We start from the raw sequence: 18,257 nt of genomic DNA, 5'->3' as shown, positions 1-18,257 counted from the left end.
CGCATGGACGGACAGCGCCGAGTGTCAATTTCACACCCCTTGCTTCCTCCAACAACCCTTCAAAACACAGAGCAAAAGGGAAAGAAAATAACAAAATACTTCGTTTGGTTGTACATGCGTGATTAATATTACCAACAGTTTTCATCAGTTTACAACGTTTGTTCTGCTTCAGCTCATTGATGGAGGGGGTAAGTCCATCTAAGACTCCGGTACCATAGCCCACAGTAGTAGTTAACGTTGATAATCCAGTCCAGCATTACGAAAAGTAAACTTACTGCTAGTTGAATCGTATAGAAGATGGTGACCGGATGGTGACTAGATAAAAAAAACAAGTAAACCAAACGATGTGTGATTTCCCCCTATTTTCATGACAAACCTATAATCATCTCTATCATTTTGTCGCAGAGTGATTTGAAGACAATAAACCAAATAACTAATCTGAAGCAAGTCTGAAAATTCTGGTAAAACTACCACCATTCCCCTGAGTCGAATGATGTACATATCTCCTCATTCCTACTTCAGTTGATCGTCAATGGCCGCAGAAATTCATGGGGACTACGACAGATGCCACTCGCGTAAAAGATAGTTGACAGGCTAGAGAAGCGTTAACCGCAACTTGGATGTGAACATAGAACAGTATGGTTTCAGAAGAGCTTTGTGGAAAATCGGTAGTTTTCAACTGGATGACGTTTCGCTTCTGACACAAAAGCTTCATCAAGCCGAGTGAGCAGGTCACCAGTTCGGCCATGTTTTTTCGAAAGTAGACGGAGAACCACTCAACAAGGCCGCTTCAGATTAGCACACTAGCTCATTCTTGGATGTCAGTTGGCGTGGTTGTCTAAAACTTACAGTTGGGGGCTTTCGAATTACTTTGCTCGCGTTTGGTTCCTTAGTCTTCCGGTTCAAGTTTCTTCACTTGATGATTCACCTTGCTCGCTCGTGTGGGCTTGTAAGTGCTACGATAATTTAGCGAGAGGGGATGGGTGGGTGGGTGAGATCAAGTGCAGATGAGTCTCTCGAAAAACCAAATCAGTTTGCAAATGAGTGTACATTCGCGAGATTAAGTGCACTTTGGATACAAGCTACGTCTAGTGATAACCCCTCTTTCCGATAACCGCACACCAACAGGTGTCAGCTCGACTGATCAAAAGCCGTTCTCCACACGCTTGCCAATTCCACACCTATTCTATTCTATTTGCAATAGGGTCTTCGGCGATTTCCACCGCCTCGGTCATCAGTGTTTGTGGCGTGAACTGTAGTCCCCGCCTCAAAAGGTCAACATTTTCCTTATCTATTTTGTATCCCGTGTCCAGTGCATTCCCGTCATTGCTGAGCGTTTCAGTAACACTCGATATTCGTCTGTGTTCCTTGGCGGCCTGTTTATTATTATCCTGTGCCCTCCGATTCTGAAGAATGGATTGGAACTGCTGTTAGTTCAGATAAAACAGAGACGTCGGAAGTTATTCGAAGGATACCAAACAGGGCTGACATAAGAGTATCATTCCAGAATGGAAACACTGCACTATGCATTGGTGCAATTTAAGAATCGCCTCCCAGCGAACAGAACCAGGGATTGTCTACAAATGCAACGCTATATTGGGCAGACGATCAGGGTTCTTCACACCAGAATTGGAGAGCACAGGTTGCCGAGAAACGCAGACGAATATCGAGCGGTTTATTTTCATGAAGTAGGCCACTCAAAAGGTTGCTGAAAACTGTTCGACAGTCCATGATCGGTTGCGTTCTTTCTGGGGCTCACCATTTAGCCACAGTCTCCTACTTTCCGCCAGCCTTATGTCCTATTTGTAACCAGAATGGGTAGATTTCAACAAATATTCTCGTTCGGATATCGATTTGATTTTCACGGGGGGAATTATTGCTTGTGTTATTCTTCCTTAATGAGAATATTTATTACGATATCTCAAAAGTCTTACCCCTAAAACATGGGGCGGCTTTTGAGCAGCACATTCAGTTGAAGAAAGAATTAGCTGAACCTCCTGTGGAAACCAAATTGGTTAGCGGTTTAGTTCTTTTTTACATTTACACCAGGATCCAGGAAAGTTATCTCAAAGGATAGCGATGTGAAAAGGTTGTGACCGTCGACCAAAGGTAACAGCCTGTTGTGAAAAACATATACGCCATCTGTCCAACTGAACTGGTGCTATGATTCTGGAAACAGGTGGTGGTGGATTTGGTAACCTCATCGTCAGTCAAATAGACTTGAATAGTTTGAAAATGATGTCTTCATAAGTACAGATCCAAGGATGGAACATTCTCAGTCCCCACTTTTTCTCCAACGTAAGTAAAGCTGTACTTTGTTTGCCTATTGTCAAAAATATCGACAGGGATTCTTGCTTTTATGTAGAAAAAAAGGTTGGTGGAAAATTAAGGGCTGCGACTGCCTGATACATCTCAAGAAGGGCAAAACCGGTCCTGTAGTATCAAAGAGTTCTCAGTAACCTCCTGATATCTAGTCGTGGCACACTCATTATTTCAGGACCGTTGCCTCTCATCAAATTCTCATGAAATTCAGACAATCCAACAGAGCCATACCTTCAGGACCTTTTCATACACATGGTGTAAAAAAAATCCATTAAAATCACAGCACCGATATATGATTAACTGGGTGAACACTTACTGTGGTCGTGTGAGCCGAGAATTTCAACAGAATTCTCCGGAATTCCCATTTATTGATCGACCTCCCAAGCTACTAGACATTCAAAGGCATTTTTAGGGTGACTTAGAAACGGAGTGCCGCTAAGATGGCTGAAACGGTAAAACGTTAAACAGTTTACTGATTTTATTCGTTGTGTACTTAGAAGGTTTTGCTAACTTTAGCTGTCATTCGGGTCAGCCAATTCGAGTGCTCCCTAGCAGTAAACTGACTGTGTAAAACATCCAGCGCGAACGGTTCTGTTTGCAATATGCATGCTCTGGATGAAGAATTCGTAGGTGTTGAAAGATTTTCTTCATGAAGTTGCTGAACGATACAGTACACCCGACAACCAGTTTCGTCCCTTTTTAGGACTCGTTGTCAAATTTTCATCACAGCCTTATTTTGTACCTGAACACCTCTATGGAGATGAAAAAACTCGTTCGTAAATTGGGAGTGGAGACAACTGAGTATCTTGAGGGAGTATACGTTTCGACTACTCGAAGATGTAATCGGTGAGGAAGTAATTTCCTGGTAGTAAATTGATGCTATCGAAAACTACATCGAATTTTACGGCAGAGCTGTTTCGGTTGGTACGCACTACCTGCGTAGGCCTGCACAACAATGCTCCGCGAAACCGCTACACCACCACGCACTGATGGTTTCAGCTAAATTGGTGACAAAACACTTTTAATGTGGATGCCCCACTCAGGGAAAAATTTAGGGCGTTCTTATTTCGATGTCCATAAAACATTTGGAATGTCACCAGTCAAAGGAAACAGCAGACAGCGACCGAAGAACATTGTGTATATTGTTGTCGCAGCACAGCACACCTATCCGACAACAGGGAGAGAAATTTTCGAGTTCTATCAAAAGTTTATTCAATAAATTCTGGCGATTGGTTAGTGTTTTATGGTATGAGCCTTTCATTTTTGGACTATATACACCACCAGTATTGAGTTTATGGTCCTGATTAGGGGGGATCGGTTAGACGGATATTCGCTTGTTCTTCGAATCAGATCGACACAAAAATCGATTCACTTGATTCGGGAACATTGAATTACATGTGAATGATTAGTGCTTTGTCATCAAGACACCGTTATTAGGTCTAGGTATGTTGAACCATCAGATAGGAAGACCAGTAAACCATTTTTTGATACTCACAAAATCTTTTGAATTTGATGATATAAAGGACCGCATTGAACAGCAATACAGGAGGCGGTTATACCCGAAATTAGAGTTCATTTTGCACCCGAAGTGTTTGTTTGACAAACATCAAGGCGCCTTATCACCGTAACTGCTAATCGTTAGCCCCATGCGTGCCGGATTGCTACTGGGTAGGCTTCATCAGCTACTGACTTGTTCGTTTAGCATGAGCGAGTAATCGCAGTCTCTTCGTCATTCTAGACCACTACCCATGTAACGGTTTGTGCTATTAACGAAGCGTGCAAACGATCTTTGATGAGATGCTTGACTTGTTCGTTTAGCATGAGCGAGTAATTGCAGTCTCTTCGTCGTTCTAGACCACTACCCATGTAATGGTTTGTGCTATTAACGAAGTATGCAAACGATCTATGATAAGATGCCCAAGCTCCGCTCCCGCATCCGATGGAGGGTGAAGCCCATCATAGATATTATGGAAACAATTTGCAGTGTTCATTCACCACTGTTTAGTATTCAATGAACGTCCAAGAAGGTCTAACAGGACGCTTGAGTATGTTCACTTTTCACTAACTCCGTGCAGCTGAAATGTTTGCTTTATTGTCTAATGATTTGCAACCGCTTACTTCGTCTTTGCTAAAGCTCATACTAAAACCATTCCGAAGAGATTGTCGGCTTGATTGACTTATGATGTAAAGTAGCCGTTCCACTATTGGCAGACCGGTTCAAATGTGGTCTGAAGGGAATTCCAATCAAAGGTAGTCAGCATGGGTACACTGTGGGGAAAACTGACCACTTACGCATGTGGGAACAAGTTTGTAGTACAGTGTTACCAACTCATAAGGCATTTCGTACTGCACGCTCAAATTCTGGCTACTACCATGCCACAGCAATCCAGGTCGAAAGCAGTGTAGGTAAACAGCTTGTCCTCTACTCTCTCACCACGTCCTATCAACGGAAAACACTTCATTGTGAGGAGTCCAGCGCTGTCGCCTTCACTGTCATGTTGTTCCGAATCCAAACGTGTTGTAGCAAGCCCAGGTCCTATCACATGATTGAAAAGATGACCTTGACACCTGTACATGTCCAGGGGTCACCAACACCTTCCATGGAGCATGCCGTACTGTAAACATGGTGCTTTCTTTTTGAGGGGAACCTCACTGGAGACGACTTCCGCTGTTTCAACTTTTTGTGCGAAATACTCAAAAGAACTTTCCTCACAAGGGAACACAGGGCAAAATCAGACTGTGAATAGTGCACGTTATGGGCCGTCTTAGTAAACAACTACTTGAAGCATAACCACCGCAGTGGCAATCTGAGTGTCTAACTAGCCGGACAGATATGGCATTTTCACGACCTACGAATGACATTCTCCAGAAACAAGGAATGAGCAAATTGTCTGAGAGTTATCAGACTGCGCGGTAATGTGGGTGTTAGCCGGTTTGCATTAATCAGACATAAGTCGCACTAGCCAGTAAATGGTCACATGCAGGACTTCGTAACTCACACGAAGACATTTCTGGGAATGCAACTTCCGCCACTTTAGGAAAGGGGGGTCACTATGGTTGGGAGGAGCTTCTTAGTGGAGGGAATGCTGTAATGTCGCATGTATGTATGTCGTCTGTATGTATTGGAAGCATCCTTTCTAAGTTCAGTGTTGTACTGAATGGATTCCCACACATTGGGTGGATAAATAGCCTAGCTTATTCAGTTCACTTAATTTTATCACCCACAAACCATGTGTCCAGATTCCAGCTTCTAAAGTTCCCCGTCCACCAGTATTCTTTTCTTCACAATAAGGCCTTCAAATAAATCATGGTTGTACGGAAGTAAACCATCGGGTTTGGAAACACTGACATCATGCTGTGACGAAGATGACTGTGAAGCATGGAAGATATAACCAAGAATCGCAGTGATATAATCAACCAACTGATGTCGGATCACACACGGGAAACTGGGCCGTTACGCTATGAAGGCGAGAACTTTGATGCACAAGCGCCACTGACTACGCGATTGAGCCACATCTACCAGTGTCAATAACCATTAACATGTTGAGTCTTGGGTTTCCAGGCTAGGAAGTCACAGTACTCAATACGACTGAGTTTTCTGCTTTGATACTTCACTACTAGGTCAAAAAATATCCGCCTGTGTTGCTTACGTTCAGTACAGGGCTCAGCAAAACAGATGGCTTTCTGACATGCGATCTACAGGTTTTGAAAACCGTCTGTGAATTCCTCGGTGCTCCTAATGTTACTGTAAACAACGTAAGCACACTTTTCGGGAGAACGCTACACCAAAAAGAGGAATACCTGTCCAGACAATCTTATACGACAACGTAATCTCATGCAAAAGTATATCTTAAATTTGTCAGGGCTTCTAAACCCAGTTCTCTCGCCAAAGTACTAACCTTGAAACAAAAGACTCAGGAGTAACAGGAAATCTATGTATATGGATATACGAGTTTTTGTAGTGACGACTAGTTTTCTCAATAATCCCGATTCCAGGAAGGACAGTGAAAGGTGGAAGCAGGACGACGTGATGAATAGCCTGGAAACATGAGCTGTTGTCACCCGTGCGACAGTGGCATCAGACAAGAAGATGCGGACTGCACCACAGAGGTAGGCCGCAAGGGGTGAAAGAAAATTTGGACAACAGAAATAACCAGGAAGACAGGAAGAAGGAGACTATGGTGTTGGAATCGTTGTAGTAGTAAAAGTTAAAAAATGCAGCAAAAGAAACCAAATGCAACAAGAACGTGAGGGTCATGTGCACTCTGTGTGCGTGTGACCTTTCAAATGCTTGATTATTTATCCTACCGACCTCATCTGAACCGGGAACTGCGACAGAAGCAGCTAAGGAATGAAACGGATACAGGGTTCCAATGGAGCTTTAGAAAATAAATCACAAGAGGTTCTTCGAGCAGGGCGGCAGGTGAGAAAGAAACAAAGAACACGAAAATGGGAATGGCGATTCGGTAGCCCGGTGTTCTGATGCTCTTTGGTAATTGGCTCTGGATAGTAAGTAAAATAGTAGTAGTCTCACATCTGGTGGGTGGTGGGAAGTTGTCGACGGTCTGAATCAGTCTTTCGCGTAGTTGTCTGTAAACAGAAAAGCAGGTGATCGGTGACGGCGAGGAACAGTTGCACATAACACAAAAGAAACAACTACTATTAGCACGCAACAGTAACCAGTGTTGTGTGCGAAGGCGAACTTCTTTCGTGCGACAATGTTCTTAGATCCATTGACAGGAAACTATCATCTGTCATCGTCAATCGATGAGGGAAACGGTCTGTAAAACCGTGTCCAGAATGGATCACGGACTTCATTTCAGTCAAGATTCGTCACGCTGTCAATCATGTAAAAGTGCGGTCCTCTCATATGTCCTAGAGAAATACACGTGAAAAACTTTGGCACGATAATAAAACTTAAGTGTTGTACAGTCCGGTACAAACGCAATTGATTACTAAACAGTTGATAACACCTATCTTGTGAAAAAATTCTCGTGACCTTGCTGAAAACTGGTCCAGAATCTATGCGAACTGCAGAAACATCACGTGTTCCTTCCTTACGCACGGAAAACAGTGGCTTAAAATTCAAACGCAAGGAATACAGACTGATGGCGTGGCAATAGGTAGCCTGTTTTAACATTTATTAAAAGATTTCATGAATTTTTGGGTACGAATGAAAGAGAGCTCTATGACCATCTCCGGATATGCGAGAGAAAATTTAATTTCCGCAGACTGCAATCACTTCAAAAACCTACACGATTCAATGAAGATCCAGATTCAAACCCCTCAGTAGCTTGAGGCAGAAACTGAAAATAACCTCGCAGATTTAGATGCTTTCTATCGTTAGACTCCCAGATAGCAATATTCACAGTTTTCCAGTTTTAGTCCTTCAGCTTAGAGAAATTGTTGCGAACCGGAAGTATTTTTACTCCTAACTTCCTCCGGAAAAAGTTCAATTGAGAATCACTGATTTCCAAAGGCTATCTAGAGAAATCTATCAATTCCCACAGCACGCTACAGCCTAAGTGGGAATCCAATAAAAAGGGGAGAAATTACTATCAGATTCTAATTAAAACAGCACATATTATGTGCCACCCAACTAATCCTGCTGTTACCAACGGGAGAAGTCAATTTCCGATAAGCATCGCGCACTGCATTCGATCTCTATGCAATGTCAACTCGAAATTACTACCTTCAGTGAGGCCACGTTGATCAATCAGTAGGAACTCAGCTAATGTGCACAGAACAACACTACTTTCCTCACTTAATACCAAGTATTAGGGTATACAGTATAATATTCTAAGCTCAGCTGTAGTTGCCTGGTGGGACTCAAGTGAAAAAGACCACTCGCAAACTTGTATTCTCAAATCTGTTGGGAATAGATGAAATAAATACAACAGCACAACAAGCTCCGAATAGATCTTAATGGCAGCTGTAGGGCAGGGAAGTGATCAAAAGTTTATCCGCTGTTGATAGGCAAAATCACACCAGATAATGACTGACCATGTGGCAGCATCAGATACATTTTCGGGACAAGTGGTCGTCGAGAAGCTTCGCATACAAATTCCGAATAATGAACCCTAATGCTCCTTTCATCAATCCATCCAGCAATAAAAGTCGAGGAGTCAGCTGACACTGTATCACGTGATAGGGGACTAGCTGAATTAAGAGGTGAACCCAGCGAAGAGAAAAAGATACCCAAATGATTATGTGCACGGCAGCGGCCTACACGCAAGGTTCACTTTTACAACCTGTTTTTATGGTCTTTAATTGTTACACAACAGCCAAAAACATGAGCGAAGGAGTGTCAAACACTGAAAACAAAAACACAAAGGGTAAACAAGAATCAATTTAGCGACAAGACACAGTACACCAAGGAGCACTGAGCTTGCCAAAGTAACCCGGTCGATTTGAATATTCCAGAAAATGTGTTGATAGTTACTGGTTGAGGTGACGGAGATGGTGAAGCCACATATGAACATACACAATGACGCGCCACTACGCAACGATGACTTCATCTCCACTGGCTATGAAATATTTGCAATAAAACCGCCAAGCTCGGCGAACTACTGAGCGGAACAGTGCAAAACTCACCAGGTGTGGCGAACATTGACCTGCATTCCAGTAATGTGGCAAGCTCAAGCACGAGTTTATGTAGCAAGGGAGAATTGATCATCTCCGACTCCGGAAGCGAAGGGGAACAAGAAGGGTAGAATGAAGGACCTGTGAAGCCTCGATGAAACTGGAGGACTATGCTGCAAAAACAATACCGCAAAACTAACAGTCGCAAAAAGTCGTCAACCAGGAACTGCATATAGGAGTAATCTGAAATTACAAGAATAGATGAAAGAAATACGGGTCGGTTAGTCGAATATCAAGATGGACGCTCGGTGAAAAGCTCATTATCTAAAATCTGAGCAAAGCATACGGTTGGCTGGACTTCGATAGGATCGTTGGCCAACCCTTGACTTGGCAGGGGTATGAAGGAAATCACGAAACGCTTGGGTGCTGTCGGTGCTACTCGTCTTCCAGGATGGTGACCACGTGATCCCCACTGCGCCTGGTTGAAGACACTACAAGATATGGCTGCCAACCGATGTCAGTGTCGTTCATGTTGTCAGATTGCCTGAGTAAATAACCGATGTCAGTGGCGTTCATGTTGTCAGATTGCCTGAGTAAAGGTCTGGGGGTTTGGGCACCTCGGAATGACTAAAGTAAGCCAGCACTAAGTCCCCCCCCCCCCCGTCCACAAACCTGAAGGAGTGAGATCGACGAACGAAATCACTGAAACAAGCAAAGCACAGCCAAGAGAATGCCTTGAAGAAGGGGACGCTTCCAAGAGAGCGAAATCGACCAGTCCCAAAATTATTTGCATTGCGACTGTGTCTCTTAATACAGGATGTGACCTGCTCATCCTATTACAAAAGTATTCACTGTGCATATGCCGATATGCATTGAAAAAGGGATCGGCATTGAATGCTCGTGAATTTAAATAATGAATGTGTGATTGATGACGGCAGTTCATTTTGGGGGTTGTATCGATACGATTGAGTAGATGCACGGCACATCTTTAGGTCTGGTTGGGATACGCTACCCCATGCACTTACAGCTTTCGATCATTCACTATAGTTGAAGCGGAGATGATGTCAGTATATTTACTCCGGAGCTAGCAAGTGTCAACATCATTAGTCAACAGCCTTGCCTACTTTTACACCGCGAGCAACACAGTTGAGTGCATTTCTACTCACTTTCAACCCTAACTCAGTGGCTGTCGTGAATTACAGTAACGCATAGTGAGGCTCAGAATAATGCACCAAAAAGAGAGCAGTATGGCCCAGATCCACAGAGCCATAAGTAACAAGGAGTATGTTCAGCTGTAGCGTCCTTTCAGTGCCTAGCTGCTGTGCCACCTTCAGGAGGCACGAGGACCGGGATACTGCCAGGTTGCCCAAGCTTAGACAAGAACAGCCGCGATACTGAGGGCCCAAGCTTAGACAAGAACAGCTGCGATACTGAGGTAAAAGCATGAACCATGGACCTTCCGGTCCGTAACGTGGCGCCTTAACTAATCTCGAGGTCTTTTTCCAAGGGGTATATGTTCCACCCAGGAATTAATAGCACCAGAAGTGGCATCTGACTCGAGCGAGCACTGTTTGTGTGTGGAACTACAGGTACATTTCTTAGAATTAATAGCACCAGAAGTGGCATCTGACCCGAGCGAGCACTGTTTGTGTGTTGCCCGTTTGCTCGGTCCTGTAATGTGAAATGAACGGGATCAGTTACAAGACACCCGAACATTGGTGAAATAAATTCACTTGGTATTAACGTAAGTTTCCAATGAATCCCAGCTGAATGTCATTTTCAAGTGTGTTTGGTCAACTACGTACCGTTTGGTGGTCAAGTAAAACATAGGGAACTCGGGGACTGTGCCTCCTTGAATAGCTCTACGAAGGGCGAAATCGATTATGGGCTGTCAGAGAGTTTTCACCAAACATATTGGTGTTCCATCAAGGAAATACATCCACACATCTTCTAAAAAAAGTTGACAAGTACATGTCCAATATATCCGATACGATACCAGTTACAGTAACCTCAATAAAAAAGGCCATAACGCATCGACGACTATCAGGCGCAACGCCACTTCCCCGAAAATCTCGCTTTGCCTCCGGTATCCCTCTTTGAGGGATGCGTACACTCAATTTTTTATTACTTCATGAGATCTAGTCCAGCTGGCTAGTTTCACTTGCACCAAGTGAACTTAAAACCACTGACTGACAGGGTGCATGAACCGGATTCTCGGTAAGAACGATGCACCACTTTCTAGTCGTTTCAGTAACTATTGCAAAGTACAGCTGAGTCACACTGATCGATGATGTCGTGGACACCGTCATCGTACGCTGCAAAACAAGGCTTAATTAGTTCCGAAATGACTAACAAGCGTGCTTGGTTCATTGACGGAGGTTGATGATAACGCGACAGAAAACATGAAAAACAAACAAATGCTATGCTGCGAAAGGGCCACATACCCAAGTTACGGGACCGTGTAAGGATGCGATAACACTCGGTCAGGAATGAGTCCAGGATGGCTTGAGCTCGATCCCATGTCTTATACTGAATGGTGGTCAGTCCACATATATAGCAGAATGCCGTGATGGGGCAGTGCAGGAATAGGGTAAAAACATTTCCCCGATGACGCATACTTTCCAATTTGTCCGGGACTACTTCGGGTGAGAGAAGGCAGACGAACGGTTGTCCAAAGAGGCTTGGAAAGTTCTACCGTAATGAGCAGCGGGAAAACAACGCAACAAAATACAAGTTTAAATATGACTTAGGTGAAATAGTGAGAAAAAGGGTGCAACAGGTTATCTTAGAGCTTGAATCAGTGGACAACGAACTGCAAACTATCGACAACTGTGTCTGAAACTCAAATCAGAGATAAGTTGGTTATCCGCCAGACAGTGAAAAAAATTACCAGCGCCGCACCAAAAGACGCCACTGAAGATAACTACGATCGAATTCCAACTTTGTTTTGCAGCTACAATGGGCTAATATCGAACTCGCTTCACAGTTTTTCTACGACGCGGAATAAGAATTTATATGCAAAGATCTTCCATTCACCAATGGGTAGCACGACACTAGGATGATGGCCCAACGATTGAGCCATCTAAATACGAAAAATTGACTATTGAAGTTCCTTTGTGCTACCAACAGTTAAATGAATGCGAATGGATACTGAACCGGATGTTCGACTTCCTTGCTTTAAATAGGAAACATTTACAGACTTTTTAATTGAAATTTCAACTTAAAGGTGAACAGAATCTGCGCCGAAAAGCTGTTTTATTCTTGCTGAGGAGTGTTGCGCCTTTCACGAGCACTGATGGGCTCGACGATTATGGCCCGATACCAAAAGTGTGACTGGTGCATTTCATAGCTCAAATTAACAGATCAGCACGGCTGACTAGAAATCAACCGGCTGGCTATTGCAGGTACAAGTACAACAATCCAAATGACTAGCAGATCGAATAAGACACACCATCCTGTCAACTTGGAAGGAGCACGATCGAACGTCAACTGTTATGTCAGTTTTATATCGGATTTGCCAACACCCAGCTTTATGATTATACTCCCCTTCGACCACGCCGCCTAAAACGATAGGTAAACGCTTGCGGCTGACGACTGTACAATATGCGATTACTTATTACCTCTAGCCGAAGTAGGGGCCACGACAGACGTACGCAGTATTTCCGTCGATATAGATCCACTACACTGTGGCACGGCCCATATCGATGGTGCATGCAATATTTTGCTCACACAGAACCAAAACACATTACAGATTCACTAAGTCGGATATGTGGAGTCCACAAAGGAATGGTCCTCATCTGATTCAGAAGTTGCACAGGGCATATTACCAGGCTTCATCGTAGCGCGATATTAAGTCTTAGCTTTAGAAATGAAGATCGTTTATAGCGTCGGCGGAAACAAAAGTAATCCAACTGGCTATACACATCGCTAAATAGTGGGTAACAGAAATGGTTTCAGAGAATCCGGCGACTCTCGAGAATGCATTATTCTGATGCGCAAGAACCGGAACGAAGCAACTATTCAGTTCTAGTAATATTCTTCCATGCGCTGGTAAAAAGTATCGTCCAAGCGAACTTAACCCAAACACGTCTGGTTGGTAGAACTCCAAACACGTATCAACTACACACAACACCGAAGTCCATGATACCGACGGTCTTATGGGAGAGCGATTGAAGAAATATGTGAAAACGGAACAGAAAAACCGTGGTTCAGGAAAAAAACTTACACGAAATGCAGTGCTATTATCACTGTCCACAACGAGGAACAGTGGTTTTCGCATGTATGGATAGATGTCTCCTGGATGAATGCTGGAGAAGGGAGGAAAAGCGACGAAAGCGAGCAATAACAAGAAAGCCATTCAGAGTCGAGATGCCGAACATCTGAGGACCGATGGTGGCTAAATTTCACGCAATCTGGATATGGTATAACACCCCACACTCCTAGCGAAAGGGTCCCGTATAAACAGGAACGATACAAACATTCTAGATAGTAGGATCCAGAAGAATTCTTGTGGAGAAAGCGCTGACCGTATATATACAACAAATGATCAGCAAACCCCCCTCCTAGTCCTTTATTGGTTTAATCGCACCGCAATAATCTTCGACGTAAACCTATTCTGCATCCACAACAATACAAAGACATTTATCGTCCACGACGATGTTGCGAAATGACCCAAGAGTAGACTATGCATTTGGGGGGTGGGGGGTGGAACACCATCATTATCAAAGACAGCAACACTGGCGTTCACACTGATGCTTCACTGGTACAACATTCACTCCAACTCTTGTGTCCGACTTTATAGACGCACGCAACCTCATGGCTAGTGATAGTCCTACAACGTTCGTAACGCAGACAAATTTTTGGTGAAGTGGGGAAGTCAAGAATTGTTCCGAGATACAACCAAGTTTGGTTTTGATACAGTATCATTAATCACCAGAATTTTAACCTGTGTATGAAAGCAGCTTCGACGAAAGAATTGGTGTACATGCTCCCAGAACCAATAACGGTTATCCCTCCATATAACCGTGCATTGAACACTGCCGATTTGTCGTAAGCATAAACTTCCAGTATAAACATGAACATTGCATCGCATGGAATCCTCCCGACCGTAGCTACTCGAGCGCCCAGACTGACCACATGGCAATCAGTTATAGACGATGAACTTGTGTTCAAGAAGGTTGTCCCTTTTCGAGCACGTGTACGGAGTCAGATAATGCCTTGGTTTGCGCCCCTGTTGCAGCTAGTCTCGCAGTGACCAAGGCGAAAACCAATCAGCCACACGATATTCACTGCCTGCAAGATTTGGTCGTCAGATGTGTCTACCAGCATTAGCTGTCTAGACAACCCAAGAACATGAAACAAACCGATCGGGAAAACGAAGACTGGTTTGACACTCCATGAATTCGGCGTTAGGCTGTGGGTCAGAAAACGAATTCACCGTCAAATTCAAGTTGGATCTCACCGGCATACCTAACCCCGATCGAGACAAAAAAAATGTGATCCTGCCGAGTCAACAATACAGTTCAGGAAGATCTTTGAAAGGGTACTTAGCCCGCAGTCTTAAGAATGGTCAGAATAACTGGTGACTAAGAAAAGCCCGGTAGACGGAAATGAGTGGGCGATAGTAAATAGTCGAATTCTTTTCAAATTTTTGTTACCATCAACATCAGTGTTCAACACTGGTGCTTCACTGCGGTAGGTGCCCATCCAATAAATCGAACTGCACCGACAACAACCAAACATTTCGTAATCGATTTCATTTCCCCCTGTCAGGTTAAGGGTCAACCGTCTCCCTGCATGTGTCAATTTGAGTTTGGCACGGAAAACAGAACTATTGTAAGCAAACGATGGTTCGCAATGCGCAATACGCAGCCTAATCACCACACCCTCTGGTGCTGGACACATTCTTCAATGGAAGTCGCCGTTGCACAACCGAGCCCTCATTTTCAAACTTCCACAACGAAACTAACTTACATCAGCTATGGTTCTCGTTGTCGAAGTCTTGAAGACGTCTCAGTTCCGCTGCTCGAACAGGCCAAGTCTTACAGCCATACACCAAAACAACCAATATTGCAACCTGAGACACCCTGACGCCATAGGTGTCTCAAATTATGAAACGCAACCCGAGCGTTTCAGATTCGTGCATCATTTTTGTCCGTCACACTATAAGTGGAACTTATACAACTCCCAATATGGGTGAAAAAGCTCCACAACTTCGAATGCCTCTCCCTGGGTTGTGGGTGGCGTGTGCAGGGATTGTAATAACCTAGACTTTCTGGGAACGAAGCGCATGTCAAAGGACGGGATGACTTTAACCGGTTCATTCAAAAACGTTTGGACCTTTTTCTACTCTTCGAAGACGAGAACGATGTCCTCTGCATATTCTAGGCAGCAGGTAGCCACGAAACTTGTTCAAAGTCCTCGACCCAGCAATCGAGGCGTCCTTCTTCAGTCAAGAAAGCCCCGTCGCTATGATCCTCAATTACCTCAGGCACAGGCGGTTTACAGGGGTCCGGACGCACGGACCAACTGCAAAAATCTTCGACCGTTCCCTTGGGCGTTCCTTAGGCTTCCGTGTATGATAATACGTGGTGCTGAATTGTAGTCGGTACAAGCAGGAACATTTCTTCAAGGTTCAAACATGCGGTACTTCTGTTTGATATCCAGTGCTTAAGCGGACCTGGTAGCACAGTGACACAGACAAACTTCCGTTAGGCGCTGTGCAAAGATGTGGCGATCCCGTTCCAGCACGAATTCACATCCGAAGGTTGAACATTTCGAAGACAGCCCACAAGACGATTCTGAGTAATTGCCCAACTTCGTGATCTGCCAGCCTTTCAGCTGCTAAGCCATTTGTCCACCTCTTACGCGACCCTGGAAAATGAAGAGAAAAGCGACTCCAGACTGAAGCAATCGTTCGTCGTTGTCCGTAAGTACCGAGTCCAATCCACGTCTATGAACAAATCGAGTCTCAGATGGGCCAAGGCTCACTTGTGCATTCAGATCTTCGGCAACCACAGCAATATCTGAGCTGCCAGTTCGCCCTAGGAGGGCACTCAAGGCATTATAAAAGCCGTCTTTGATGGTGGTAGAGATAGTCTGTTGGGGCGTACGCAGACACGATGAACATACAACGATCAACTTTCGTCTGTGAGGTTCATACAAGGGCGTTGCCAGATAAGTTACACAGAGGCGACTATCAGTGGTATCTGAGGTAGCAATGATGCCGGTGACCTAGAACGGTAGCCGTATCTAAACAGTCATCACCTTTGGAACCCCTGGATCGCCAGAGGTGCACAGCCGGAAGCGAGTGAAGAGTGATGGACAAATTAGCTCAACTATGCGTGGATCAATCATTGTCCTTGATATGCAGTACAAGCAAGAGCAGCTAATCGTCCTGCCTGTTTGAGAGTGCGAATATCAAAAGCAGTCAGATAAATCGGACACGGAGGCTTGCAGTTGATTTCGAAACGAGTGCATTTGTCGACGCCTGCTGACCGGCGGATGCTGTGGCCAAGACCGATGTAGGACGAATGGGGTGGATAGTCCTACCGGATGGGTGCACGGGGAGATGTCACACAACCAGTGATGGTGTAGTATGTTGAATACTGTTACTGATTAACCTGGTGGTCTTTTTCTTCGAAAAGCTTTCCTATTTCTTTCCCACTGCGATCCTACAGCACTTGCTGGCATGAGCAGTGGCAACCCAAAGCGCAGCTCGTGATCGTCAAACTGAACTAAATGTCTGTTTGGCCGGTGAGCGAATCGGAATTCGGGCCCGTTGGTAGTAAGTGTAGAGAGATCAGTCGGTTATACAAAACAACAATATAGGGTCATCAGTAACTGACTCACCAATGCGGTTCCTTGAGAGTGATCTTTTTCGGTTTAACGTTGAATTCCTGTTCACGACGATTGTTAGTAACTACACCACCACAATCAAATCCCACCGTGCCGGCATGAGCTGAAAGTTGGATAGGGATGGAATATAAACACCCAGTTATTTTGTACAAGTACGTAGTAAGCCCCCAAAAGTGACTTCGCTTCATTCCTATATAAAAGAGGTTTATAATAAATCGCCCAGCCAGATGATACCTTGATTGAGACAAGTTACTCACAGAATAAATCACATTCACCTTAGTATGCGGCAAAAATATCCGGAAGTGAACAAACAACAATTAGAAAGAATAACATGACTGTAAAACAAAACGATGAATTCTTTCCTTATTGTTGTATGTCAGATGAGTGCCAGCATTTACTGTCTGTTGTGATTTTGTGAGCCCGATACACGGAACACTGTTCACTAGGACCATGAAGTGTCGCGTTAAAATTGCACGATAGACAGCTGCAGCATGATTACTGCTATTGAAATCGAAGGACCAAGAAAATTGGTTCGGAGGGAGGCACTCACTAGAGGTATGCAAAACGAGGGTGGTAGTAGTAGTAACGATAGTACAGTGGATTTCTTCAACTAGTTTAACCATACTTTGAGTAGTAAGGAAACTATCATTGAATTTGCTTGCGTCACTAGCTTAATTCGGCCCTTGAAATGTCTATTTGCCATAGCACACCTATAGCATCTTCTATTGGGAAGTTGGAAACTCATCAGGGAGGTGAACGACTGCATGAAGAAATCTGGCGTGTGTGATTGACATGGGTCCTTCTAGAAATTGGCCTCTCCTGAGCAGCTACCGTAATCAACCCCAAATCGTCCGATCTTCCAAAGGGGACTACAGGTTTCACTGAAGGAATATTACTACCCAACCGTGACTTCCGCTGTTTGAGGGAGATTTCACATTTTACATTGTTACCTCATTGAAAGCAAAACTATGCATTTTTGGTTCGTTTCTGGTTACAGTATGGTTAAGCGATGTTTAATCGGCTAAATTAAGACAGTAACGTTGCTTGGATGTGGTATGGGTGCATTCAAGACAAATATGCGCAGAAGTATGTTAAGGTGTCGCACATGCACAACCTGTCCTCTGAATATGTCAAAAAGAATACGGAGAATTCCGATACAACGTTGTAGATATCGCAAGACCAGTAGTGACCGATGCAATGCGCACACACGCGCTGCACCCTGGACTGGTTGAACAACACAACAAGCCAAGTCCGGCAGCAAACTATCTGCGGGTGGTTACGGGCAGCCAATCGATTAAGACAAGAAGTCCGGGCTCAGATGAAGCTCCGATCCCAAACTAGCCGCGCGCAAACGACCACAGCCAGTGGTGAGGGTGGTCGTTGAATGGTGACTGAGTCACACAATGGCACAGCCCGCCCCATGTGTCGCCATGGCAACTAATCCGATCCAAACACGCCGGTCGCCTAGCCTAGTAACAAGCACACGATGCACTCGG

General features: G+C 44.4%; 1 protein-coding gene across 1 annotated transcript in view; it reads right to left on the bottom strand.

The window, feature by feature from the left end:
- Positions 1 to 6,249: 6,249 nt before the first annotated feature.
- T265_05012 (hypothetical protein) overlaps positions 6,250 to 18,257 on the bottom strand; it is a gene marked incomplete at both ends in the record, with an annotated part of 28,969 nt that continues 16,961 nt past the window's right edge. The window contains 5 exons of the mRNA XM_009169902.1: positions 6,250 to 6,912; positions 8,917 to 9,147; positions 11,349 to 11,595; positions 13,130 to 13,211; positions 16,756 to 16,864. Of these exons, the coding sequence (XP_009168166.1) occupies positions 6,893 to 6,912; positions 8,917 to 9,147; positions 11,349 to 11,595; positions 13,130 to 13,211; positions 16,756 to 16,864 (689 nt within the window). The remainder of the gene's footprint in view (positions 6,913 to 8,916; positions 9,148 to 11,348; positions 11,596 to 13,129; positions 13,212 to 16,755; positions 16,865 to 18,257) is intronic.

Source organism: Opisthorchis viverrini, assembly GCF_000715545.1.
Source record: "Opisthorchis viverrini unplaced genomic scaffold opera_v5_88, whole genome shotgun sequence".
In the NCBI taxonomy this organism is placed as follows: Eukaryota; Metazoa; Platyhelminthes; class Trematoda; order Opisthorchiida; family Opisthorchiidae; genus Opisthorchis; species Opisthorchis viverrini.
This window is presented reverse-complemented; position numbering and strand designations above follow the sequence as displayed.